Source organism: Thamnophis sirtalis, unplaced genomic scaffold (genome assembly GCF_051295495.1).
Source record: "Thamnophis sirtalis isolate CommonGarterSnake01/CBP01778 unplaced genomic scaffold, rThaSir2_p1.2 scaffold_2, whole genome shotgun sequence".
Classification (NCBI taxonomy): domain Eukaryota; kingdom Metazoa; phylum Chordata; class Lepidosauria; order Squamata; family Natricidae; genus Thamnophis; species Thamnophis sirtalis.
In genome coordinates, this window is record NW_028261382.1 from 64,574,995 (window position 1) to 64,598,553 (window position 23,559).

A 23,559-nucleotide genomic window follows, 5' to 3' on the forward strand; every position below is an offset into this window, starting at 1 on the left:
TGGAAGACATTATTGCATCTGGGATCCATTCCCTCTTTTTGAGCAATCTCTGTCATGACAGAAGATTGTTGTTGTTGTTAGTTGTGAAGTCATGTCTGACCCATCAGGACTCCATGGACAATGTTCCTCCAGGCCTTCCCGTCTTCTACCATCCTCTGGAGTCCATTGAAGCTCACGCTGACTGCTTCTGTGACTCCATCCAGCCACCTCCTTCTCTGCCGTCCCCTTCTTCTTTTGCCCTCCATCGTTCCCAGCATGAGGCTCTTCTCCAGGGAGTCCTTCCTTCTCATTAGGTGGCCAAAGTATTGGAGTTTCCTCTTCAGGATCTGGCCTTCTAAACAGCAGTCAAGGTTGATCTCTAGGACTGACCGGTTGGATCACCTTGCGGTCCAAGGGACTCGCAGGAGTCTTCTCCAGCGAGTCCAACATGTGGTAGATGTGGAACTGATTGGAATCCCGCTTTGTATTGGAGGATAAACATATGTTCAACATTGTAAACAATGGTTAAAAGAGACGGGAAGAATTTTATGTTGCTAACAGCTTGTTTCAAAGTTTGATGGGTCAACGTGGCTTAATCAATCTCATTCATCATCATCATCATCATTTTCTTTTAACGACCCCCTAATCCCTTGCAGGGTGGAGTATGGGCAACTGAATGGAGCTAGCAGCGTGTTTGAATGGCTGGATGCCCTTCCTGTTGCCAATGCGGAGTTTGTTCAGCAGATATATTCTCATTGTGCCCAGAGACAGAAATATCAGCCTCTACCTAGGATCGAACACAGGATCCTGATTGTGGGGTTAGAGTTCCACCTCTAGGCTGCCGCATCACTCCCAACTAATCTCATTACTACTACTACTAAAATAGAAGTCCGTAATTGGAAGTTTCTGGAAAACCTTTGTCTGTGACAGAGGGGAAAAAAATAATGAATAGTTCTGGAATAATCCTATTAATTCCATTTGAAATAAAAAATTTAATTCTAACTTTATAAGCCTCTTTTTTGTAGAATGTACAATAATAATAGAGTCAAAGTTGACACTCAATTCAAAAATTGTACACCTCTGCAGATGCGTATTTAAAGCAAAGGAGGTAATCTATCAATGAACCATTTGTCCAAGCTGCCAATAAGTGAGTGAATGTTGGCCAATATCCCAAATTGTTCTGAAGGCACCTGTTGTTTTGATATTCATGGATGAGGCTCAACCACCCCTTTGGATACCTGGCTGAAGATGAAACTTGAGGATATTTATTCTCCATAGCACCCGAAGAAAGGACTGTTCTGACCAAGGCTTCCCTTGAGCCTGAAGCAAACTCCTGGTCCCGACAAAACCCCTTTTATTAATTGACTGCAAATTTTGCTCATTCACATCCCGCAAACTCTTTCAAGGAGGATTTACAGTCACAGACCTTATCTGGCTTGGAGAACTGCCAGGCCGAGATCTGCAAAACTTGGCAAGGAGTCTCGGAGAGTCACGAATCAATGAGGTGAACTAATTATCTCCTGCAAACTCCACTCCCCTTTCGCTCCTCTTTTATTTCCTTTGGGAGGGGCCATTCATCGTCCACCTGTGGCCTTACTTCCAAGTCGACCCCTGTTCTTTAGCTGTTCCTTTCATCTGGCAGCTCTGCACATGTGCACACTGGGAACAGGTTCTAGCTGTTTTTCTGCCTCACTGATGTCTGACTCTGAAGGCAGCTGAGAACTGGCATACGGCTCTGCTCTCCGCTCTGCCTCTGACACAGAGCCCTCATCAGAGCCTTCCCCAGACTCCAGGACTAGCCCATGATCCTCCCCAACCTCCTCACTGTCTGAATATGCTGCCAGCTCTGCAGGCAAGGGCTCTGCGTCGGTAGCAGAGAGGGAGCTAGGCAGCAGTGAGCAGAGGAACAGTTGGAGCCTGTTGCCAATGTGCACATGCACAGAGCTGCCAGAAGACAACAACAACTAAGAAAGCAGGGTCGACTTAGGAGTAAAGCCACATTGGAGGTGATTGGCCCCTCCCATAGGAAACAAAAGAGGAGCAAATGGAGAGGGGACTTTTGCAGGAAACAATTCATTTCTTCGGTTGTTTCAAGAGTGGAAAGTTCTGTTTGTGACTATAAGAGACTCTGTGCCAAGTGTTGCCTTGCCCGGCGTTTGGAAACTAGCTATCTGGCAGTTCTCCAAGCGAGATAAGGTTCATGTGGATAAATATTCCTCTGAAAGACTGTTTGCTAAGCCTTGCGGACTGTGAATGAAAGGAGTTCACAGTCGTGTAAATAAAAGGGGTTTTGCCGGGACCAAGTCTCTGCTTCTTGCTTTTTAAGGAAGCTTGGGTCAGAACAGCTAAAACATATGAAAAACGGTTGCAGGAACTGGGCATGGCTAGTCGAATGAAAAAAAGGACTAGGGGTGACATCATAGCAGTGTTCCAATATATGAGGGGCTGCCACAAAGAAGAGGGAGTCAAGCTATTCTCCAAAGCACTTGAAGGCAGGACAAGAAGCAATGAGTGGAAACTAATCAAGGAGAGAAGCAACCTAGAACTAAGGAGAAATTTCCTGACACCGAGAACAATCAATCAGTGGAACAACTTGCCTCCAGAAGTTGTGGGTGCTCCATCGCTGGAAGTTGTTAAGAACGGATTGGATAACCATTTGTCTGAAAAGGTATAGGGTTACCTGCCTAAGCAGGGGGAGGGACTAGAAAACCACCAAGGTCCGTCCCAACTCTATATAAGGATTCCTATCTGGGAAACTAAGAAAACTAATATCAATGGCATCTGGCCCTCTCAATTCCTGGCAAATAGATGGGGAAGAAATAGATGTAGTAACAGGTTTTATTTTCCTGGGCTCCAGGAAATCACTGCAGATGGGGACAGCAGCCAAGAAATTCAAGGACACTTGTTCCTGGGGAGGAAAGCTATGGCAAATGTAGACAACATGCTAAAAAGCAGAGACATCACCCTGGCAACAAAAGTGCATCTAGTCTAAGGTGACCAGATGTCCAGCATCTGGCGGGACAGGCACGCCTTTTCATAATTTTTCCTGCGTCCCTGGGGCGGCGGCGGCTGTTTCACCTCGCGCAGAGAACTTCCATTCGGAGCAACAGCCTAGAGCTTCTGCCGCCAGTGGCGGCGCCTGTGCTGTGGTGGGAAGCAACCACGCCTTGCGGACTCGGGCTCTGGAAGAGGAGGAGGGAAAGAAGGCGGCGGCGGCGGGGGGACCCGCAGCTCGGTGGGCGTCTCCTCGCAGGACGGAACCCTCTCTCTCTCGCTCGCTCTCTCTCTCTTGCCGCCGCCCCATCCATCCTGTGACTGCCACCATGGACGGGGCGGAGGAGGAGGTGGAGGAAGAAGAAGAGGAGGAAGCGGTGGTCGAGCCGAATCCTTTTGAGAGGGGATGGCCACGATTGGCAACGGCGGAGGCCATGCCGATGCTTCCCAGGTCGCGCCGATCCCCTCTCAAAAGGATTCGGCTCGGCCACTGCTTCCTCCTCTTCTTCTTCCCTGTCTGTGGTTCCGATTGCAGTTGCAAGGAGTGGGAAGGCAAGGAAAGAAGGAGGGAGGGGGGAAGGAAAAGAAGAAGGGAGGGGGAGAAGATGGAAGGAGAAAAGATGGATGGAAGGAGAAAGAATGGAAGGAGAAGGAGGAAGATGGAAGAAGAAAGGAAGAAAAAGAAGAAGGGAGGGAGAAAAGAGGGAAGGAGGTAGGAAGAAAAGGGGTAGAGAGGGAAGAGAGGGAAAGAGCAGAAAGACAAAGAGGATGAAGTTGATAGGCAAGAGGAAGGAGGAAGGAAGGAAGAAAGAAAAAGGGAGGAAGAGAGGAGAGAAGAAAAGATGGAACTAGAAAGAAAAGAAGGGAGGGAGTGAGGAAAGGGGAAGACAGGGAAAGAGCAGAAAGACAGAGAAGGTGAAGGTAGATAGGCAGAAGGAAGGAAGAAGGAAGAAATAGGAAAGGAGGGAAGGAGGAAGGAACAGAAGCGAAGAGGAAGAGAGAAATGGAAAGAGCAGAAAGACAGAGAAGGTAGATAGGCAAAAGAAATGAAGCTGAAAGAATGGAAGGAGGAAGGAAGAGAAAAGGAGGAAGGGAGTGAGTGAGGAAAGAAGAGAGGATGGAAGGAGAAAGGAAGGAAGAGAGGGAAAGAACAGAAGATGGATAAGGTGAAGGTAGATAAGCAAGAGGAATGAAGGAAGAAGTGAGGTGTCTCGAGGAGGGGGAAAACATTTAGTGACCAAAGTTACAATGGCATTGAAAAAAGTGACTGATGACCATTTTTCACACTTAGCGACCGTTGCAACCATTTTTCACACTTAGCGACCGTTGCATCCTCTTGGTCACGTGATCAAAATTTTGTTTGGCAACAGATTCGTATTTATGCTGGTTTCAGTGTCCTGGGGTGACCTTTTGACAAAATATAAAATTTTTAATCAAGCCCCCCCCCCCCCCCCCCGGTCAATGGTGTCCCTCTTTACCAATCTGAAAATCTGGTCACCTTAATCTAGTCAAGGCTTTGGTTTTCCCACTTGCAATGGATGGCTGTGAAGGTTGGACCATAAGGAAGGCTGAGCACCAAAGAATGGAGGCCTTTGAATTCTGGTGCAGGAGAAGACTCCTGCGAGTCCCTTGGACTGCAAGGCCATCCAACTGGTCAGTCCTAGAGGAGATCAACCTTGACTGCTCTTTCAAAGGCCAGATCCTGAAGGTGAAACTCAAATACTTTGGCTACATAATGAGAAGGAAGGACTTCCTGGAGAAGAGCCTCATGTTGGGAATGACGGAGGGCAAAAGAAGAAGGGGACGGCAGAGAATGAGATGGCTAGATGGAGTCACCAAAGCATTCAGTGTGAGCTGAAATGGACTCCGGGGGATGGTAGAGGACAGGATGGCCTGGAGGAACATTGTCCATGGGATCGCAATGGGTTGGACATGACTTTGCAACTAACAACAACAATCTGGGACCTGGACACGGATTTGGACTAGAACACCTCTAAGATCCCTTCCAGCCCTAGGATTCTATGAGTCTTTGCCTCTGATCACTACCATATTTTTCAGAGTATAAGACACACCTTTTTTCCTAAAAAAAAGAGGCTGAAAATCTGGGAGCATCTTATACATCAAATACAGCATTTTTTGCCTCCTGAAGCCCCGCCCCCTTCACCAAAATGGCTGTGCATAGCCTTATGGAGGCTTTCAGAGAGCTCCTGGGGGCTGGGGAGGGCAGAAATGAACAAAAAACGGGCCATTTCGGGGAGGTTTGCAGAGTGCAAAAACTTTTTCCCCCCTTTTGGAAAGCTCTTTAACTGATTGATGAGAATTACATTGATCAAGTGCTGTGCCCGCAGAAACACTTACTTATCTACTGCATCTCTCTCTCTCTCTTTCTCTCTCTCTCTTTATCTATCTATCTATCTATCTATCTATCTATCTATCTATCTATCTATCATCTATCTATCTATCATCTATCTATCTCTCTTTCTCTCTCTCTCTCTCTCTCTCTACCTACCTACCTACCTACCTACCTACCTACCTACCTACCTACCTACACACTCTCTCTCTCCCTATCTACCTACTGTATTTCTCTCTCTCTCTCTCTCTCTTTTTATCTCTCTCTATCCCTCTACCTACCTACCTACCTACCTACCTACCTACCTAACTAACTAACTAACTAACTAACTAACTAACTAACTAACTAACTACTCTCTCTCTCTCTCTCCCTACTTACCTATTGTATTTCTCTCTCTTTCTCTTCCTCTCTATCCCTCTATCTACCTACCTACTTTTTAAAAATTTGCCTCTTCAAAACTTTGGTGCGTCTTATACTCTGGTGCGTCTTATACTCTGAAAAATATGGTATGTATACCAAGTACATCATGATTTCCTTGCCAAGTCCATCTTCCCTAAACAACTTGACTTTTTGTTCCCTTCCTGACACACTGGAAACTCCATGGAACTTTTTCTTTAAAAAAAATGCATCAAAGCTGTTTGGCTGACCTCTCCTGCTACTTTGCAGAAACGTGATGGATGGCCGAAAGAAGACACATCAAAGCGAGAGTTTATTAGTGTGTCTGCGTATTTGAACATCCAATTCCTGCAAACCATATGTCCCCTAATCTATCCCAGTGTTGCCTGGCGAAGCACATTTTTATCCAGGCTCATTTTTATGATCTCTGAAGACCCCATAAATATTTCCTTAACACAGGGAGGCCTGGTAACTTAGGATTAATGGCATCATTGTTGCAAAGGGAAGTGGGAACAATGCCAAGCCTTACACTGCAGCACATTGCGCTTTAATAAACCCAGTTATGTGCAAATCCTTTCTAAGACTTGGCTGGAAATAGACACAGTAGCTTAGGAAGGGGAACAGGCAGAGGTGTCCACAAATGTGGTCAGAAATCTTCTAGGTAGAAACCATGATCGTGTGCATGAAAACTGATTGTTTATTATGTATGGAGGAGGTCTGTTGGGAAACTGCTAGCCAGGCTGGTAGGGAGGAGTCAAACAGGGGCCTAGCTTGGAATCCTTATATAGCCACAAATGGCAGAATCTTGACTTCCCCCTAAAGTAGGACGTGAAGTGAGATTTGGACATTAAGAGTGAACTTACTGGGTCAGGCTGGACAGCCTCTTGGAGCACCTTTCCTTCTTTATTAAAAGGCCACATAGGCAGAGTTTGCGGCTTGCAAAAGAAAGGGAAGTGGGTGCCTAACCGCAGAGTTCATTAGTTCTCACAAAACCACAAGGTTCAGCTAAAGTTTGCTTAGAGACCCGTAGTCAGTACCTATGGCCCAAGACAAAAGGAGAAGTAAGACCCTATCTACTTATAAGGCTTTTTCCTCAAGGTAACAAATAAGAAGTGAAGTTAAGCATTTCCGTGTACATTGCTCTTAGAAAGATATGTAAGAAACTGTCTTTTCTATAGGTTTTTGTCCAGATGTTAGAAATTCTTATCTCTGTCTGGACCTTTTGGCCAAAATAAAGCTTATCTTGATCTCGCAGTCCTATCTCTTGATTTTCTGCAACACCCCAAGATCCATGAAGCTTTATCTGTCCAACCCCCTTGCTCAATTTCAGACAAATGGTTGTGCAATCTCTTCTTAAAAACCTCCAGTGTTGGATCACCCACACAACACTGTGGACAACTTTAAGATATGTGGACTTCAGCTCCTAGAATTCCTCAGCCATCCATGCGAACTTTTACCATTCTGGGGAGTGGCTGTCTCTGCATATTTGTTTCTATGTGCCTGTAATGTAAATAGTTTGGTTTAGCCCTGGTTTCCGAATTAAGGCACACATGTTTCCACCCACTTTATTTCTTCCAACATGTACATCCAGGGATGGGCTTCAAAAACCCCATTGTTGGGTGGGCGTGGCCAAGGTGGGCATGGCCTAGTTGGCCTCTTGCACCATGGCATGGGGGGGGGGAGTTTTTCACCCTCCCCAGGCTCCGGAGGCTTTTCTTGAGCCGCCAGGAGGGTGAAAACTGATTTCCCTGAGCTCTGGAGGCCCTCCGGAAGCTGGAAATAGGCCCGTTTCCAGACTTCTGGAACTTCTGTTAGGCCCATTCTTTGCTCTCCCTAGGCTCCGGAGGCTTTTCTTGAGCCTCCGGAAGGGCAAAAACGTCTTCCCCCGGGCTCTGGAGGCCGGAAACAGACTCGCTTCTGGACTTCCAGAACTTCCAGGAGGCCCATTTTTTGCCCTCCTCAGGCTCCAGGGGCATTTTTCGAGCCTCCGGGAGGGCAAAAACTGCTTCTCCTGGGCTCCAGAGGCCCTCCGGAGGCTGGAAACAGGCTTCTGGGACTTCTGTTTCCCCCGGGCTCTGGAGGCCGGAAACAGACTCACTTCTGGACTTCTGGAACTTCCAGGAGGCCCATTTTTTTGCCCTCCTCAGGCTCCAGGGGCTTTCCTTGAACTTCCAGGAAACCCCCCACTGCCTGGGTCCATCTATTTTGAGCTCTGGAAAAGCAGTGTATTTCGGACACCAAAAGGAGACCAAGGGGAAGTGGCCCCCCAAAAGGGAAAATTAAATAGCAAAAGTGGGATTAATGGGGAAAGATGAGGGAAAAATTGGGGAAAGGTACTAAAACAAGAGAATTAAATAGGAGAAGAAAGATAAAATATAGAAATTACAAGAACAAGAGAAAGCCAGGCGAATGAGTGTAGAGAAGAGAATATAAGAGAAATTCCTGAGAGACCAAGAGAAAATGGTTGAAAGGAGGAAAGAAGGAAAAGGACTTACTAGTAGAATAGAATGAAATTTGGTAGATATAGCCAATGGTATATAGCTAATAGGATGTGAGGGAAATAGACTAATACTATTAATTGTGGATAATTAACTAAGTGAAATGTTTACTATATAAAATTGAATTTGAGGATATATGTGCTATTGAGAGTAAAACAAAAGAATAGATGGAAATGATATGTTAAATCTGATTAACTTGGAGAGGCAATAAGGATATTTTTTATATATTAAGAAAAAATCAAAGTTAAGCTGGAAAATATGGGGAAAGAATAAGATGACTGAAATGTGAAATGAAAATATGATGTAAAATGAACTATGCGTAACAGAAGATGTAAAGGGGAAAAACCCGGACAATCTTTTGTTTTGTGGGACGTTATCTCATCCAGCCCTCTCCCAGAAAAATCAAATATCCTAGGAAATATTGAAAAGGCAGAATATTTCTCTGGATGTGAGGAGAAAGAAACATGTTTTAAAAGACAGAATAGTTGCCTGTAGCTTCCTGCCCATCACCACTGTTAATGGGCCAGGCTAGTCCACTTTACATAATAAAGACTTCTCCACTGCAGCCCCAGGGGGGATGGGAGAAAAGGCATGATAATGTTGGAACTTTATTCAACGGGCCTCATGGCATCTGAGAAGTCATCCATACCTGGATTCAAAACACAGCCTAGAGAGTAGCCCTTGCATGGCCCCATGAGAGTCTGACAACCAATCAGAATACATTTCTTACACAGGAACAGGAAACAGAGAGGTGGGACTAAACAGGGTATAAAAAGCCTAGCAAGCCCCTCCTTCAGCCCTTATCTTCTTCTCCACCAACATTGAAGCATGTGATCACCTTTTCTGTTCAGGGCTCAAGCCATGTGGCCCTGTCCAACAATAAACCATCTTTCCAAGCAGCCTCCATGTCTCCAGTGTCTTTTTCCCCACTTGGAGCTGAACCCAGAAGGACTTTTCTTTCATCAGTTTATAAAAGAAGTTAAAATATGTAATAAAAAATAAAAAACCTTTGAAAAAAAAGAAAAGACGTGTGTGTCAGAATAATACAATAATTCTTGTGACTCATGTAAAGGATTTCTTTTGATTTGCTTGAGTTGCAGCTAGAAAAAAGCCACCAGAATTGTAGGAAGTTAGAACTCCTCCCATCCCCTAGAAAAATGAAATATCCTAGGAAATATTGAAAAGGCAGAATATTATATTTCCCAGGATGTGAAAAGGTAGAAACATGTTATTAAAGACAGAGTAGCTCTCTGCAGCTTCCTGCCCACCCTCCACCCCCTTTGTCAATGAGCCATTAAAGCCTGAGCTAGTGTACTTTACATAATAAAGGAAGGATTAGCCTTCCAGAGAAACTCACCACATGGCATCTGGAAACTCAAACTTGGCCCCATGGGAGTCTGACAACCAATCAGGATACATTTCTTACACAGGAACAGGAAACAGAGAGGTGGCGCCGAACAGAGAGTATAAGGCCAAGAACTTTCAGCCCTTCGTGCTCTCTTTCTTCTTCTTCACCCAACATTTGGAAGCCTGTGTTCCCCTTTTCTGTTCAGAAGCTCAAGCCATGGGATCCTGTCCATCATTAAACCATCTTTCCAAGCAGCCTCCATGTCACCAGTGTCTTTTTTCACACTTGGAAATGAACCCAGATGGACATTTCTTCCAACAGAACCTTATCGGTTCACAGTAAACCATACAAGCAAAGTTGAACTACAATTTATTATTTTTTTTGGTCTCTTGTTTTAAGCATTTCATCCATGGTAGGGATAAAACTGTGCCTCGTTTCCTCACTCAGACCCATCAAAATAGGACATGAAATAACGAAGTTTATTTCAAGATTATTATTTTTTTAGTTTTGAGAGCGGAACAGAATGACTTGTGTGCAGAGGTTTCACTTTGAACTGGGAGGCCTTTAACAGCCATCCTGAAACACATACACATACACACACACCTGGGGGTTGGGGGGGGGAATCATTTCAGTCCTTCCCTTCTGAAGACTTGTGTGTTTCAACCGTGGCTGTGAAAGGTAGGGAGGAGGAGAAAGAGATAAAAGCTATTCTGCCTACTGTTTCACCCGAGGAGACATCAATACCTCTGAAATCAGGATTCTCAAATTCTCCTATCAAACAGAACAAACGAGCCAAACCTTGCTTGGAAAACTTTCCCTGTGCCCCAGCGGAGTGGCAATTTGAAGGTCTTTGAAGTACAACGTTTACAATTGGATGCGTAGGACGGAAGAAAGAAAATAAATAAAAAATGGTGTCGGTCTCCAACGAGCAGTCAGCAGTCAAACGATGCAACGTCCACAGAACAGAACAAAACAGAACATAAAAACAGAGTTAGAAGCGATCTTGAAAGTCTTCTATTCTAACTGCCTGCCTGCTCAAGTAGAAGACCACATAACATAACATAACAGAACAGAAAAACAGAGTTGGAAGGGATCTTGGAAGTCTTCTAGTCCAACCACTTGCAGGAGACCACAGAATGAACAGAACAGAACAGAACAGAAAAACAGAGTTGGAAGGGAACTTGGAAGTCTTCTAGTCTAACTGCCTGCTCAAGCAAGAGACCCTAGACTAGACCATTTCAGACAAATAGGTGTCCAGTCCCTTCCTAAAGACCTCCAATGATGGAGCTCCCACAACTCCTGAAGGCAACTTCTGCTCCATTGGTTAATTGTTCTAACTATCAGAAAATTTCTCCTTATTCTAGGTTGCTTCTCTCCTTGCTTAATTTCCACCATTGCTTTTTGTCTTTCTGGTGCTTTTCCACATATTCCAAACAATTTTAGACGTAACCAACTCTGATGAAGCACACCCACAACTTCTGGAGGCAATTCATTCTACTGATAAATGGTTCTCACTGTCAGGAAATTTCTCCTTAGTTCCAGGTTGCTTCTCTCCTTATTGAGTTTCCATCCATTGTTTCTTGCCTTGCCTTCTGGTGGTTTGGAAAATAGGTTGACCCTCTCCTCTTTAGAATGGAATAGAATAGAATAACAGAGTTGGAAGGGACTTTGGAGGTCTTCCTGCTTAGGCAGGAAACCCTACACCACTTCAGACAAATAGTTATCCACAGTGACATGTGGTGAGCTTCATGGCCGGTGAGGCAAGCGCGAAAGCCCCACCGAAGCCCCGCCGCCGCATCCACCATAGAGCAGGTCCTGGTCCCGCTCTATGGCAGACGCGGGAGGGCTTTAAAGTGGCGGCAGGGCCCCGGCAGCAGGACTTTAAAGTCCCAGCGCCGCGTCCACCATAGAGCGGGACCTGGTCCCGCTCTATGGCGGACATGGCAGGGCTTTAAAGTCCCAGCGCTGCGTCCCGCTCTATGGCAGATGTGGCGCCGGGACTTTAAAGCCCTGCCGCCGGGGTCTGAGCAGCCATGATTCCCCCCTCCCCAGCCAGCCAGCTGACCCAGCCCATTCCTCCCCTGGTGTGGCAAGCTCCAGCGGGCTGGACGCGGGTGCGAGGGGCCTGGCAAAAGAAAGCAAGTGCCAGCCCGCCACCGCTGTGTCCAACAGGCCAGATTTCTCACGTTTATGGCAGACATAAACATGAGACGCCTGGCCTGTTGGACACAGTGTCGAGAACGTCCCCGCCGCTGCCGTGCTCCACTGCCTCGCCCCCCTGCTTCCTCCAACCCCACCGCTGTGAAGAAAGAAACACACGCACACAAATTCCTCACAATAAAAAAATTACAAATTAAATTACAATAATTTTGAATTCCCCCCCCCCTCCGTCCGATCCACGTAACTTTTCCAGCTGTGGATTTCAACTCTCCTCTTATCTGCCTGCCATGATGAAAATGTAAAAAATTAAATAAAAAAGCAACTTACTTAGGCAAGGCACGATTTGCTGCTTCCAGATCAGGAGGCAGGAGAATCACGTGCCTCCTTTGCATAAGGAATTTATGCAATTAACTCTGAGCAAGGGTTAAAAGACGAAAAATTCCTTCTGCAAAGGAGGCCCATAGTTCTCTCGCCTCCTCCTACAGTTAGCACTAAGCAGACTCAGAGTCACTGTGACTCTGGAGTCTGGCAGCAACTATCTTAGCCTTTTTAATTATTTTAAATATTCTTTTCTTCATAACACTGGGGAGGCCCTGCCTCCCCTGCCTCCCCTGACTGCATGTCCCTGGTTATCCAGCATCTTAAAAACTTCCAGTGTTGGAGCATTCACAATTTTAGGAGGCAAGTTGTTCCACTGATTCATTGTTCCCACTGTCAGGAAATTTCTCCTTAGTTCTAAGTTGCAACTGCTAGCAAACTTTGTGTACCGGACTGATTATATGATACTGGACTATGTTATTTGGATTATCCCTTAACATTGATGACTGACTGTCTTATCCGTGTATGACTTGGACTGTTTGATGGACTCTGATACCTCTATTTCCACGAAAGTAAAAGCCTATTTAAACTGCAGTGTCTCTGTATGCTGGTTTGTGTGTTCTCCAACACAACTCTCACAACGCTTCTCTGAACGTACTCGCTCTCCCAACGGGGAGCTTACCTAACAAGCATAAAAAACCCCACAGTCGTCATCCTCCTCCTCCTCCTTGTCTCCACAACCCTCCTTCATTCTAATGATGCTGTTACCTAACCAGGTAATGAAACATCTGCCAACAAAGAATCAAGCTCAAAGAGCACCAAGGACCACTTCTCTTCCTCTCCACAAACCCCTCTCCCTTCTAGTTCTGATTAGGTTACATAGTTGGGTAATGGAATGTCTGCAAGAAAAAAATGAAGCTCAGAGAGAACCACAGACCCCTCATTTCAACCTTGAGCTACCAATATTTATATATTCAGATTCAGATCGGTTACCTGAAAATTTTTGTGCAGTGTGACGTCTCAAGGGTGATGGGATAAAAGCTGACCCCTTGAAACAAGATGGCAGTAGGTTATTATGGAATCCCAGACCGCTAATTCATTGGCTGCCGTCTCCGGGAACATGTTTCATCTTGTTCAGCCTTGACATTTTGAGCGTCATGCTCTTCCCTCAAATCCAGCTGCTCCGTCAATACTCATTAGCATCCCTGCCTCGATCTGCCTAATAGCTTTGCTAGCCACATTTAGCCTCTCTCACCCTGACAATCTGATGATTTAATATCCTGGCTAATTATCCATTGTCTTGGATAACTTGCCAGCTCCTGATGGGTAATTCAATTGTCCACTTCAACAAAGCATGAACCTTTTCAAAGGATGCCCTCTCAAAGCAAGGGTGCTGCAGAAGGAGAAGACCTCTTTGCCTGGAAACAATTGAAGGAACACCTGTAGATTACTAATGGGAAGAATAACTTCATCCCTCCTTTTTATTTTGTGAGTTTAGCCTAACAAGGGATCCCTAAAACCTACTCTGCTGGCTAGTTTATGCATCAGGTTAATAGATGCATTTGGAATATTGATGCTTTGGACACGCAAGAAGATCTTTGCTCTTTGTAATCTCATGCAAAACAAAACATGGTGTGCTTGTCTTCTCTGTACATGTTGGGACAGTCAATGAAAGGTCACTTGAGGGTGGGAGATAGTTCATTGGTGAAATTCTTTTTTTTTTACTATCGGTTCTGTGGGCGTAGCTTGGTGGGCGTGGCAGGGGAAGGATACTGCAAAATCTCCATTCCCTCCCCACTCCTGGGGAAAGGATACTGCAAAATCTCCATTCCCTCCCCACTCCTGGGGAAAGGATACTGTAAAATCTCCATTCCCTCCCCACTCCAGGAGAAGGATACTGCAAAATCTCCATTCCCTCCCCACTCCAGGGGAAGGATACTGCAAAATCTTCATTCCCTCCCCACTCCTGGGGAAAGGATACTGCAAAATCTCCATTCCCTCCCCACTCCTGGGGAAAGGATACTGTAAAATCTCCATTCCCTCCCCACTCCAGGGGAAGGATACTGCAAAATCTTCATTCCCTCCCCACTCCAGGGGAAGGATACTGCAAAATCTCCATTCCCTCCCCACTCCTGGGGAAAGGATACTGCAAAATCTCCATTCCCTCCCCACTCCTGGGGAAAGGATACTGTAAAATCTCCATTCCCTCCCCACTCCAGGAGAAGGATACTGCAAAATCTCCATTCCCTCCCCACTCCAGGGGAAGGATACTGCAAAATCTTCATTCCCTCCCCACTCCTGGGGAAAGGATACTGCAAAATCTCCATTCCCTCCCCACTCCTGGGGAAAGGATACTGTAAAATCTCCATTCCCTCCCCACTCCAGGGGAAGGATACTGCAAAATCTTCATTCCCTCCCCACTCTGGGGCCAGCCAGAGGTGGTATTTGCCGGTTCTCCGAACTACTCAAAATTTCCACTACCGGTTCTCCAGAACCTGTCAGAACCTGCTGAATTTCACCCCTGAGGTAGTTCTAATGTAAGCAACCAGATCGCCTGGATGGATTGCCTCTGTGACGATTTAGACAGGAAAGGAAGCTAACAACCAGATTGCAAGAACACGTGAGTGGTCAGACAACGAGACCTAACTCATTGCAATGATCCAAGGACAGATATTCAATTTTGCAGCTACTAAGATTGTTGGCCGAGCATGTGCAAAAATAGCCAGGAAAATGATTGAAGCCTGGGAAATGAGCCCTTGGTCAGTCAACAGGAATGCTGATTTACCACTAGCTTATCCAATACTCAGGACTTGGACTTGGTAACACAAGGAAACGACAGCCAATGGCTTTAGCCAGCCATCAACATTCCAATCAACAACTAAAAAGCCACACACAACCTGGCACCACACAAATACTACCACATAGACTAGCCCGAAGCGCTGAGAGAATTCTCTTTAAAAAAAGTTTTTATTTTTATTTCTCATACACACATCCACAAATATACATTCTCACTCTCTTACGTGGCGCTAGGGATTTGAACTGCCAAACTGCTGACCTTCTGATCAACAAGCTTAGCCACTGAGCCATTGCGTTCCTTCAAGTCCAAAGTGGTATTTTGGCAATTACATCCAACAATTCTAGCTAAGCTTCAGTGTTTCACAATGCTTTTCTTTTATGCTGAATAGCAAATTTTGAATAATGATGACTTTGCGCAATGTAAGAAGATTTCCATCCATTTTTTCCAGCTCGGGTAATCACGACCCAGATATAGGAGATCTCTGTGTAATAAATGACCATATGGCCATGATATGAATCATGTTTGAAAAGGAGAAATGTAAAGCAAATATCCCATAATGTAGCTTTAGCATTAGCTATAAATAAAAAGAGAGATGCCGGCCGTTTCACTGCATTTCCAAAGGAAAGTTGGATGCACACTGGAAAAGAAGTAGTTGGAAACTCATATTGTGTCAACTTGCCCAACGATGCTTGAACCCTGTCAAGATCTTTGCAGATTCAAACCTGCAAGTCTCAAAGTTGAGCCTTCCCAACCCAGTGTCCTCCATGTTACAGAGCAGGGGTGTCAAACTCAAGGCCCCGGGGGTCAGATCCACCATGGAAACAGAGAAGGATCAGCCCACAGTGCCTCTGCCAGCAAAAACGGAGCTTGGGAGAGCCTCATGCATGCTCTGTTTTTGCTGGCAGAGGGTTGCAGGAGGCCGTCACAGCTGAAAAAGGAGCTCATTTTCGCTGGCAGAAAGTGCTGGGGCCACCACAGGTGCCCCCGACATGAGGGACATCAAATTGGCCACGCCCACCCTGGCCACAACCTCTCCGGCTCCCCGAGGTCAAACACAACCCTGTTGCAGCCCGCAATGAAATCGAGTTTGACACCCCTGTTATAGAGTTTAGAACCCTGACTACCAAGCAATTTTGTGTCAAGAGAAACAGAGTTTTAAAAGAAGAAACTCTTTTAAACTCCCAAACGTCTAGAAACTTTCAAAGAGATTTAGTAGCACTAGACAGAAAGGATAATCAGGAGGAAAAGGAGGAGGAAGAGGAGAAGGAGAAGAAGAAGGAGAAGAAGGAGGAGGAGGGGGAGAAGAAGAGGAGGAGGAGGAGGAAGAAGAAAATGATGATCCCATACAAAAGAGGGGATGAGACAATAAGAGAACACAAGTCAACGGATCAAGAAAGCATTACGTACCTGAGAATAAATTGATCCACCGTGATATTGTTGGTAACTGTCACGGAAGCGGTTACAACTTCTCCCTGTTTGACGGGCTTCAACGGCAGCTGGATGACTATGTTGCTGTCCAACCACAACTCAGTCAGCTGAGAACTCTCCGGTGCCTGGTGGAGACTGATCGACCCAACGCGTTGTAAGTGGGACATCCTTTCCCCTGCCCCTTCTTTTCCTGGACGGATTGCATTACCCTTCCGTAGGTCTTCAGTGCTACACTCCCCATTTTCACCTCCAGGGTGGATCGCGTAATAAAGCTCTACCGAGATCCCATCAGACCGATCAGCCATTTTCTTACGACCAGTGACAACTGTGGGTGGGTTAAACCAGGTTGGCTGAAGCTCTAGACTAGCCACGCATAATCCCAGGTCTCCTTTCAGTCTGCAGCTACCCCGGATTCCCAAAGTTTCCCAGAAGGCAAAAACGTGCATGCAAGGAAGCTGTTCAGACATACTGTAATCATCCCAATCTCTCCCCACAATGTAGAAAAGTATCTGGACTTTGGGCTTTGTCAAGTAGATTTTTTCACTCATGATGTAGGTTTTTAGCTTCCAGTTGAATGTAAACTTGTTGGTGGGCCCAAAAGTGCTGGACGTCCATAGCAAATCCTGAGGGACATCATGTTCCACCAAGAAGGGTCCATAGCTAACACTGACGATGGGCCTCTTCTTACTTTTGTACGTAAAGAAGGTTTCCACACGAGATTGCAAACTTGAGTTTTTCATGAATTCATGGTTGGCTTCTCTAAGGAAAAATGAGGACTCCGTGCCAGATATCTGATACTTTACAGGTAGATACGCTGATAAAGATGAAAATTTCTGGATATTGTCCAAGGCAACACGTCCCATGGCCACTATTATAGAAAAAAAGGGGAAAAAACAGAATTAAACATTTAGTTTGTTAGGAGCCAAATAGTAATAATTTAATCAGAGATACATATGGATGCAAAGCTGAGACCTATCACATTGTCTTTTCACCTCAGCAAGAGGAGCTGCTGTGAATTACAAATCAATGATGGCAACCTCTTAGAAAGAAAATGTATATAAAATGTTTTATAGATGGCATTTACCACCTGCTAGGCTAGCAAGTCCCTTGGACTCCAAGGCAATCCAACCTGTCAGTAAAGGAGACCAACCTTTATTGCTCTTTAGAAGGCCAGATCCTGAAGAGGAAACTCAAGTACTTTGGCCGTCTAATGAGAAGGAAGGACTCCCTGGAGAAGAGCCTCATGCTGGGAACGATGGAGGGAAAAAGAAGAAGGGGACAGCAGAGAACGAGGGGGCTGGATGGAGTCAGTGAAGCAGTCAGAGTGAGCTTCAATGGACTCCAGAGGATGGTAGAGGACAGGAAGGCCTGGAGGAGCATGGGGTCACAATGGGTCGGACACGACTTTGCAACTAACAACAACAAGGTTAGCTATAACGCCTAAAAATGTGTCTAGCAAATGTTGGAAATGTAACCAAAAAATGGGCACATTTCATCATATGTGGTGGACTTGTGTTAAATATATTTGCACAATATTGTGCAATATATTTGCACAATATTGGAAAAATGAAGAAACACTGTGAGATAAAGAGACAATTAAGCAGGTAACAGAGAGTGCAGAAATGGATAGATTTGAGGTGGGCTGCTGGGGGTTTGCAGGGGTTTGGGAGAACCTCTAGCTAAGATTTTGTGCAGTTTGGAGAACCACCAAATTCCACTTCTGGCTGGCCCTTCCTGCCCCTCTCTTCCCAAGAGTCTCCACATAGCCCATTTTGGATGCAGGTAAGTTCAGGGCACACATGGAGGCTTGATGAGGGTGAAAAATGGGTCTATCGGAAGTTTGGGAAGGCGTCCAGAGCCTGGGGAGGCCATTTTCACTCTGCCGGAGGCTCAAGTAAAGCCTCTGGAGCCCGGGGAGGGCAAAATTGCCCTCCATGGTGCAGGAGGCTGACTAGGCCATGCCCACCATGGCCACACCCACCCATCAATTGAATTGAATTGAATTGAATTGAATTGAATTGAATTGAATTGAACTGGGCATCAACTGGGCAGAATCCCTTGCTAAAATTTTTGAAGCCCACCCCTGGATAGATTGACATTGAAAATGAAACATAAAGAAAATACAGAATACTAGCAAACATGGACATTATTTTATCCCTGGTTGGAAAAAAGAGGTGGAGATTAAGAATGTACCGTATTTCTCAGAGTATAAGATGCACCAAGATTTCAAAGAGGTAATTTTTTTTTAAGGTTTTGCATTCTGAAGGCCTACCAAACCCTCTGCACGGCTCATTTTTTTGTGAAAAGAGGGGCATGCAAAGAATTTGAGAGGCCTGCATAGTACTCCTGGGGGCTGCAGGGGGCAAAAACAAGCAAAAAATGACCCATTTTTCACTTTTTTTGCCCTCCCCAGCCCCCAGGAGCACTTTGCAGGCCTCCCAAACCCTCTGCACATAAATTTTTGTGAATGGGCGGCATTTCGGGAGGACAAAAATGCCGTACTCAGTGCATAAGACGCACACAGATTTTTACCCTCTTTTTTGGGGGAGAAAGGTGTGTCTTATGCTCCCCAAAATATGGTAATCAGAATTGTTAAACAAATTAAACACCCAGACCACACAATGTTTATTAAACATTAAGAAATGTAATTAATTTTTAAAAAATCAATAACATTTAATTAAAAAAAACAAAACAAGAAATGCTGCTGTGAAGCACTTCATGGACATCAGAGCTACTTTCCCCAAGCATTTTCAAACTTCTAGGAGAGATTTATCCTGCTGTTTGAAGTGGTCGAAACGATTATAACTTCTTCTTTTGAGAACGTTCCAAAGAGCAGAGCTGAATAAAAGGAACCAAAACAGATAATCCGTCACACCTTCAACCCAGGGGTGGGTTCCTGCCAGTTCTAACCTCTTCTATAGAAAAGGTTCCACAAATCTACAGTGCCATTTAGAACCAGTTCCAGCTCCCTCCCCCTGCCCATCCGCATATCATCAAGATGAAGAGCGAAAGGAGGAATTCTGGGAGTTGAAGTCCACAAGTCTTAAAGCTGTCAAGTTTGAACACCCCTGGGGTTTTTTCTTAAAGGGTTAGGGGTGCAAGAGTCTTGTAACTTGACAGCTTTAAGACTTGCACATTTCAATGCCAGAGTTTCTGAGCCAACATTTTGGTTGCTAAGCAAGAGCATTGTTAAGTGAGTTTCCCCATATTTTACAAGTTGGTCACGACCACCCAGTCACATGGCTGGCAAGCCACTCCCACTCAGTCACATGGCCAGCAAGCCACTCCCACAAAGCAGGCCACACCTACAGAAGAGGTTCTAAAAAAATTTGAAACCCACCACTGCTTCAACCAAACAATGACTCCTAAGATGATGCTGGGGGAAGCCTTAACAACTAATTTAATACTTAGTAAGATCACACCTAGAGTACTGCATTCAGTTTTGGTCACCACAATATAAAAAAAGACGTTAATATGCTAGAAAGAGTGCAGAGAAGAGCAACCAGGATGAGGATGATAGCAATAGCAATAGCAGTTAGACTTATATACCGCTTCATAGGGCTTTCAGCCCTCTCTAAGCGGTTTACAGAGTCAGCATATTGCCCCCAACAACAATCCGGGTCCTCATTTTACCCACCTCAGAAGGATGGAAGGCTGAATCAATCCTGAGCCGGTGAGATTTGAACAGCCAAACTGCAGAACTGCAGTCAGCTGAAGTAGCCTGCAGTGCTGCATTTAACCACTGCACCACCTCGGCTCTCTTAGGGGACTGGAGACTAAAACCTATGATGAATGGTTGCAGGAACTGGGCATGGATAGTCTAGTGAAGAGAAGGACCAGGGGAGACAGGAAAGCATCTTCCAATATTTGAGGGGCTGCCACAGAGAGGAGGGGGTCAAGCTATTTTCCAAAGCCCCTGAAGGCCAAACAAGGAATAATAATGGATGGAAACTGATCAAGGAGATTCAACCTAGAAATAAAGAGGAACAATCAATCAATGGAACTAAAGTTGCCTTCGGAAGTTGTGGGAGCTTCCTCACTGGAAGCTTTCAAAAAGAGACTGGACTGCCATCTGTCCAAAATGGTGTAGGGTCTCCTGCTTGGGTGGCAGGTTGGATTAGATGACCTATGCGGTCCCTTCCATCTCTGTTAATCTGTAGTCGGTAATGTATACATATGTACCTGCAATCTACTTTTTAATCACTTGGGGTTCAGTTGGGTTTATTTATTTATTAAATTGATTTGCCACCCATCTCACCACAAGGAGCTTGGCCCAACTTAGCTGTGGATATCTATTTTAGCCCTGGGATTTTACCATGTGAAATGAGCCGTGGTGGCGCAGTGGTTAGAGTGCAGTACTGCAGGCATCTGCTGCCTGCCGGCTGCCTGCAATTTGGCAGTTCAAAATCCAATCACGCTCAAGGTTGAGTCCGCCTTCCATCCTTCCGAGGTGGAACCCAGCCTATGGGAAACCATAGCCGGTCACAAGCCCGGATAAATGGGGAGTGTTGGTTCCCGTGGCGACGGAACCGTGAAACAAGCTGAGAATCCAATGGCAGGACAATACACAGATAAACAATTCTGTAATGCCTTGTGGACGTTGACATTTACGAAGATTAAGTCCAAGTCCAAGTCCTTCTGAGGTGGGTAAAATGAGGACCCAGATTATTGGGGGCAAGAGTCTGACTCTATAAACCGTTTAGAGGGGGCTGTAAAGCCACTATGAAGTGGTAGATAAGTCTAAGTGCTTTGTAAAGTCCCAAACACAAGTGAGATGTAGAGTCTAGTCTAGATTGGCATTTCATGGCTATCTGGGGAATTCTGGGAGTGGAAGTCCACCTATCTTCAAGCAGCCAAGGTTGAGAAACCACGGTGTTGGTTGCAAATGCTAAGTTTCTTACACCGACCCTCCAACAAGATGGCAACTTCATTAAAATTCTACCTAGGCCATGCTTTACAAGCATGTCCATGCCATCTGCCTTCCTGCGAGAATGAGACTTAGTGGGATGCTATGAGGTGGAAAAACAATAAAAAGTCATCCTTCTTTTTCTTTCTCTCCCACCCACCCCCACTCCCAATGAGGCACGGAGGAGAAGACGGCAAGGAGAAGCCGTAATTTCCAAATGGTTATTTAAGGTGATGCATCTTCATATATAATTCATACCGAGGAACGGGAGGGTAGAATTCATTTCCTTCCAAATGAGCAAAGTGCTATTAAAATCCTGAAAAAATGCAATTTATAGAAAACAAAACATAATAACTGCACGAGACAAGAAAACATGGAGCAGGGTAAGAGCCTGCCAATGAAAAGAAAATCTAATTGACATGTAAATTATTGTCTCCCCCCATCTCTGTCCATCTTTGTTCCATCTCCATTTCCATCTCAGTCACATCATAGTAAAAAAAAAGGCAGACATGTTTCGGTAGAGAAATAGAGCTGTGGGGCATCATGCAATGACACAACACATGTGTTGAAGCCCAGCAGTCTCACAATCTCTTGAATAATAGCAATAACCCTTAGACTTATATACCGCTTCACAGTGCTTTGCAGCCCTCTCTAAGCGGTTTACAGAGTCAGCCTATTGCCTCCAACAATGTGGGTCCCCATTTTAACCACCTCGGAAGGATGGGAAGGCTGAGTCCACCTTGAGCTGTTCAGGATCGAACTGCTGGCAGTGGGCAGAGTCAGCCTGCAATCCTGCATTCTAATCATTGTGCACCAATGGATGGAAGGGAGGAAGAAAGGGAGGGAGGGAGGAAGGAAGGAAGGGCAAAAGTAATAGCAGTAACACTTACTTGTATACCCCTTTACAGTACTTTACAGCCCTCTCTAAGCAGTCAGGATCAAACTCGCAGCAGCGGGCAGAGTTTGCCTGCAATACTGCATTCTAACCACTGTGCACCATGGATGGATGGGTGGGTGGGTGGGTGGGTGGGTGGGTGGGTGGAAGGAAGGAAGGAAGGAAGGAAGGAAGGACAATAGTAATAGCAATAATACTTACTTATATACCGCTTTACAGTGCTTTACAGCCCTCTCTAAGTAGCCAGGATCAAACTCCTAGCAGTGGGCAGAGTTTGCCTGCAATACTGCATTCTAACCCCTGCGCCACCACAGGTACTAACCGGGTAGGGAAAATCCTTGTCTCCTCTCAAATCATTCCTCCTAAAGATTCTCCTGGAGATTCTCAATCATCCAGGTCGTGGTTGTTCCAAAGATGCTTTTTCAAAAGGCAACTGGGTTTCCTCCCAGTTTCCATCATAAATAGCTGAGGTGGCAACTGGTTAGAGTGCAGTACTGCAAGCTACTTCAGCTGGCTGCTAGCTGCAGTTCGGCAGTTCAGATCTCACCAGGCTCAAGGTTGACTCAGCCTTCTGTCCTTCTGAAGTGGGTAAAATGAAGACCCAGATTATTGGGGGCAAGAGGCTGACTCTGTAAACCATTTAGAGAGGGCTGTAAAAGCACAGAGAAGCGGTATATAAGTCTAAGTGCTATTGCTAGTTTGGAAAAGCACTTTTGGGACATCTCAAGAGCTTTTGGACCACAAAATCAAGAGTCTTTGGAATATAAATTAATTCTTCCACCACATTCTCAGCCAACATTATCATTTTTTCCCCTTCTTTGAGGCAATGAGGTCTAGCAGGAACAACCATCTCAAAGGAATGTCCACAAATTTGGACATTTTATCCTCAAAATTCCCCTCTTTGAAAGAGTCATCAGACTGGAGCTACAGAACTATGGGAGGAGGAGTTCCTGATCAATCCAATCCTGTTTTGCATCGTGTCAGGTCCTGTCTAGCCTGGGATAAAATCCGAAACAGATGCACCAGGGGAGAATTCAAATCAGATGTTGAAAAACGCTCTACCCTTTTGAGGTTGTCATGGTTCTTTCCAAAACATCTGTTACTTCCACCAAGATCAGTCAACCCATCAAAGTGGCCTCCAAAGATAAAAGATCATTATTATATTTTAAAGATCATCTTCACTTTCTGGCATGGCCAGCCTCCACTGAGACACAGTTTCTGTAAGGTCACCGACAGACATACCCTGATTTTTTTTTTATCACAAGCATCCCTCCAGCTCGTCTCATGTTCTTTCTAAGAATTAGCTGGGGGGCAGAGAAACAGAGAGGACTGCAAGATCAAAGGGCATGTCAAGTATTTGGAGTATGAAGAAGAGGGTATAAAAAAGGACCAGAAACTCCATGGAACAGATAAATCAAGGCAACTGTTTGTCACAGGCAGACATTAAATCAATTTGCACCATTCACTCTTTGAAGAATCTATTTTGCTAT

General features: G+C 45.3%; 1 protein-coding gene across 1 annotated transcript in view; it reads right to left on the reverse strand.

Moving 5' to 3' along the window:
* LOC106539462 (transmembrane protein 132C) overlaps positions 1-17,131 on the reverse strand; it is a 75,419-nt gene extending 58,288 nt beyond the window's left edge. Inside the window, exon 1 of the mRNA XM_087703490.1 lies at positions 16,248-17,131. Coding sequence (XP_087559616.1) covers positions 16,248-17,131 — 884 coding nt within the window. The remainder of the gene's footprint in view (positions 1-16,247) is intronic.
* Positions 17,132-23,559: the final 6,428 nt, after the last annotated feature.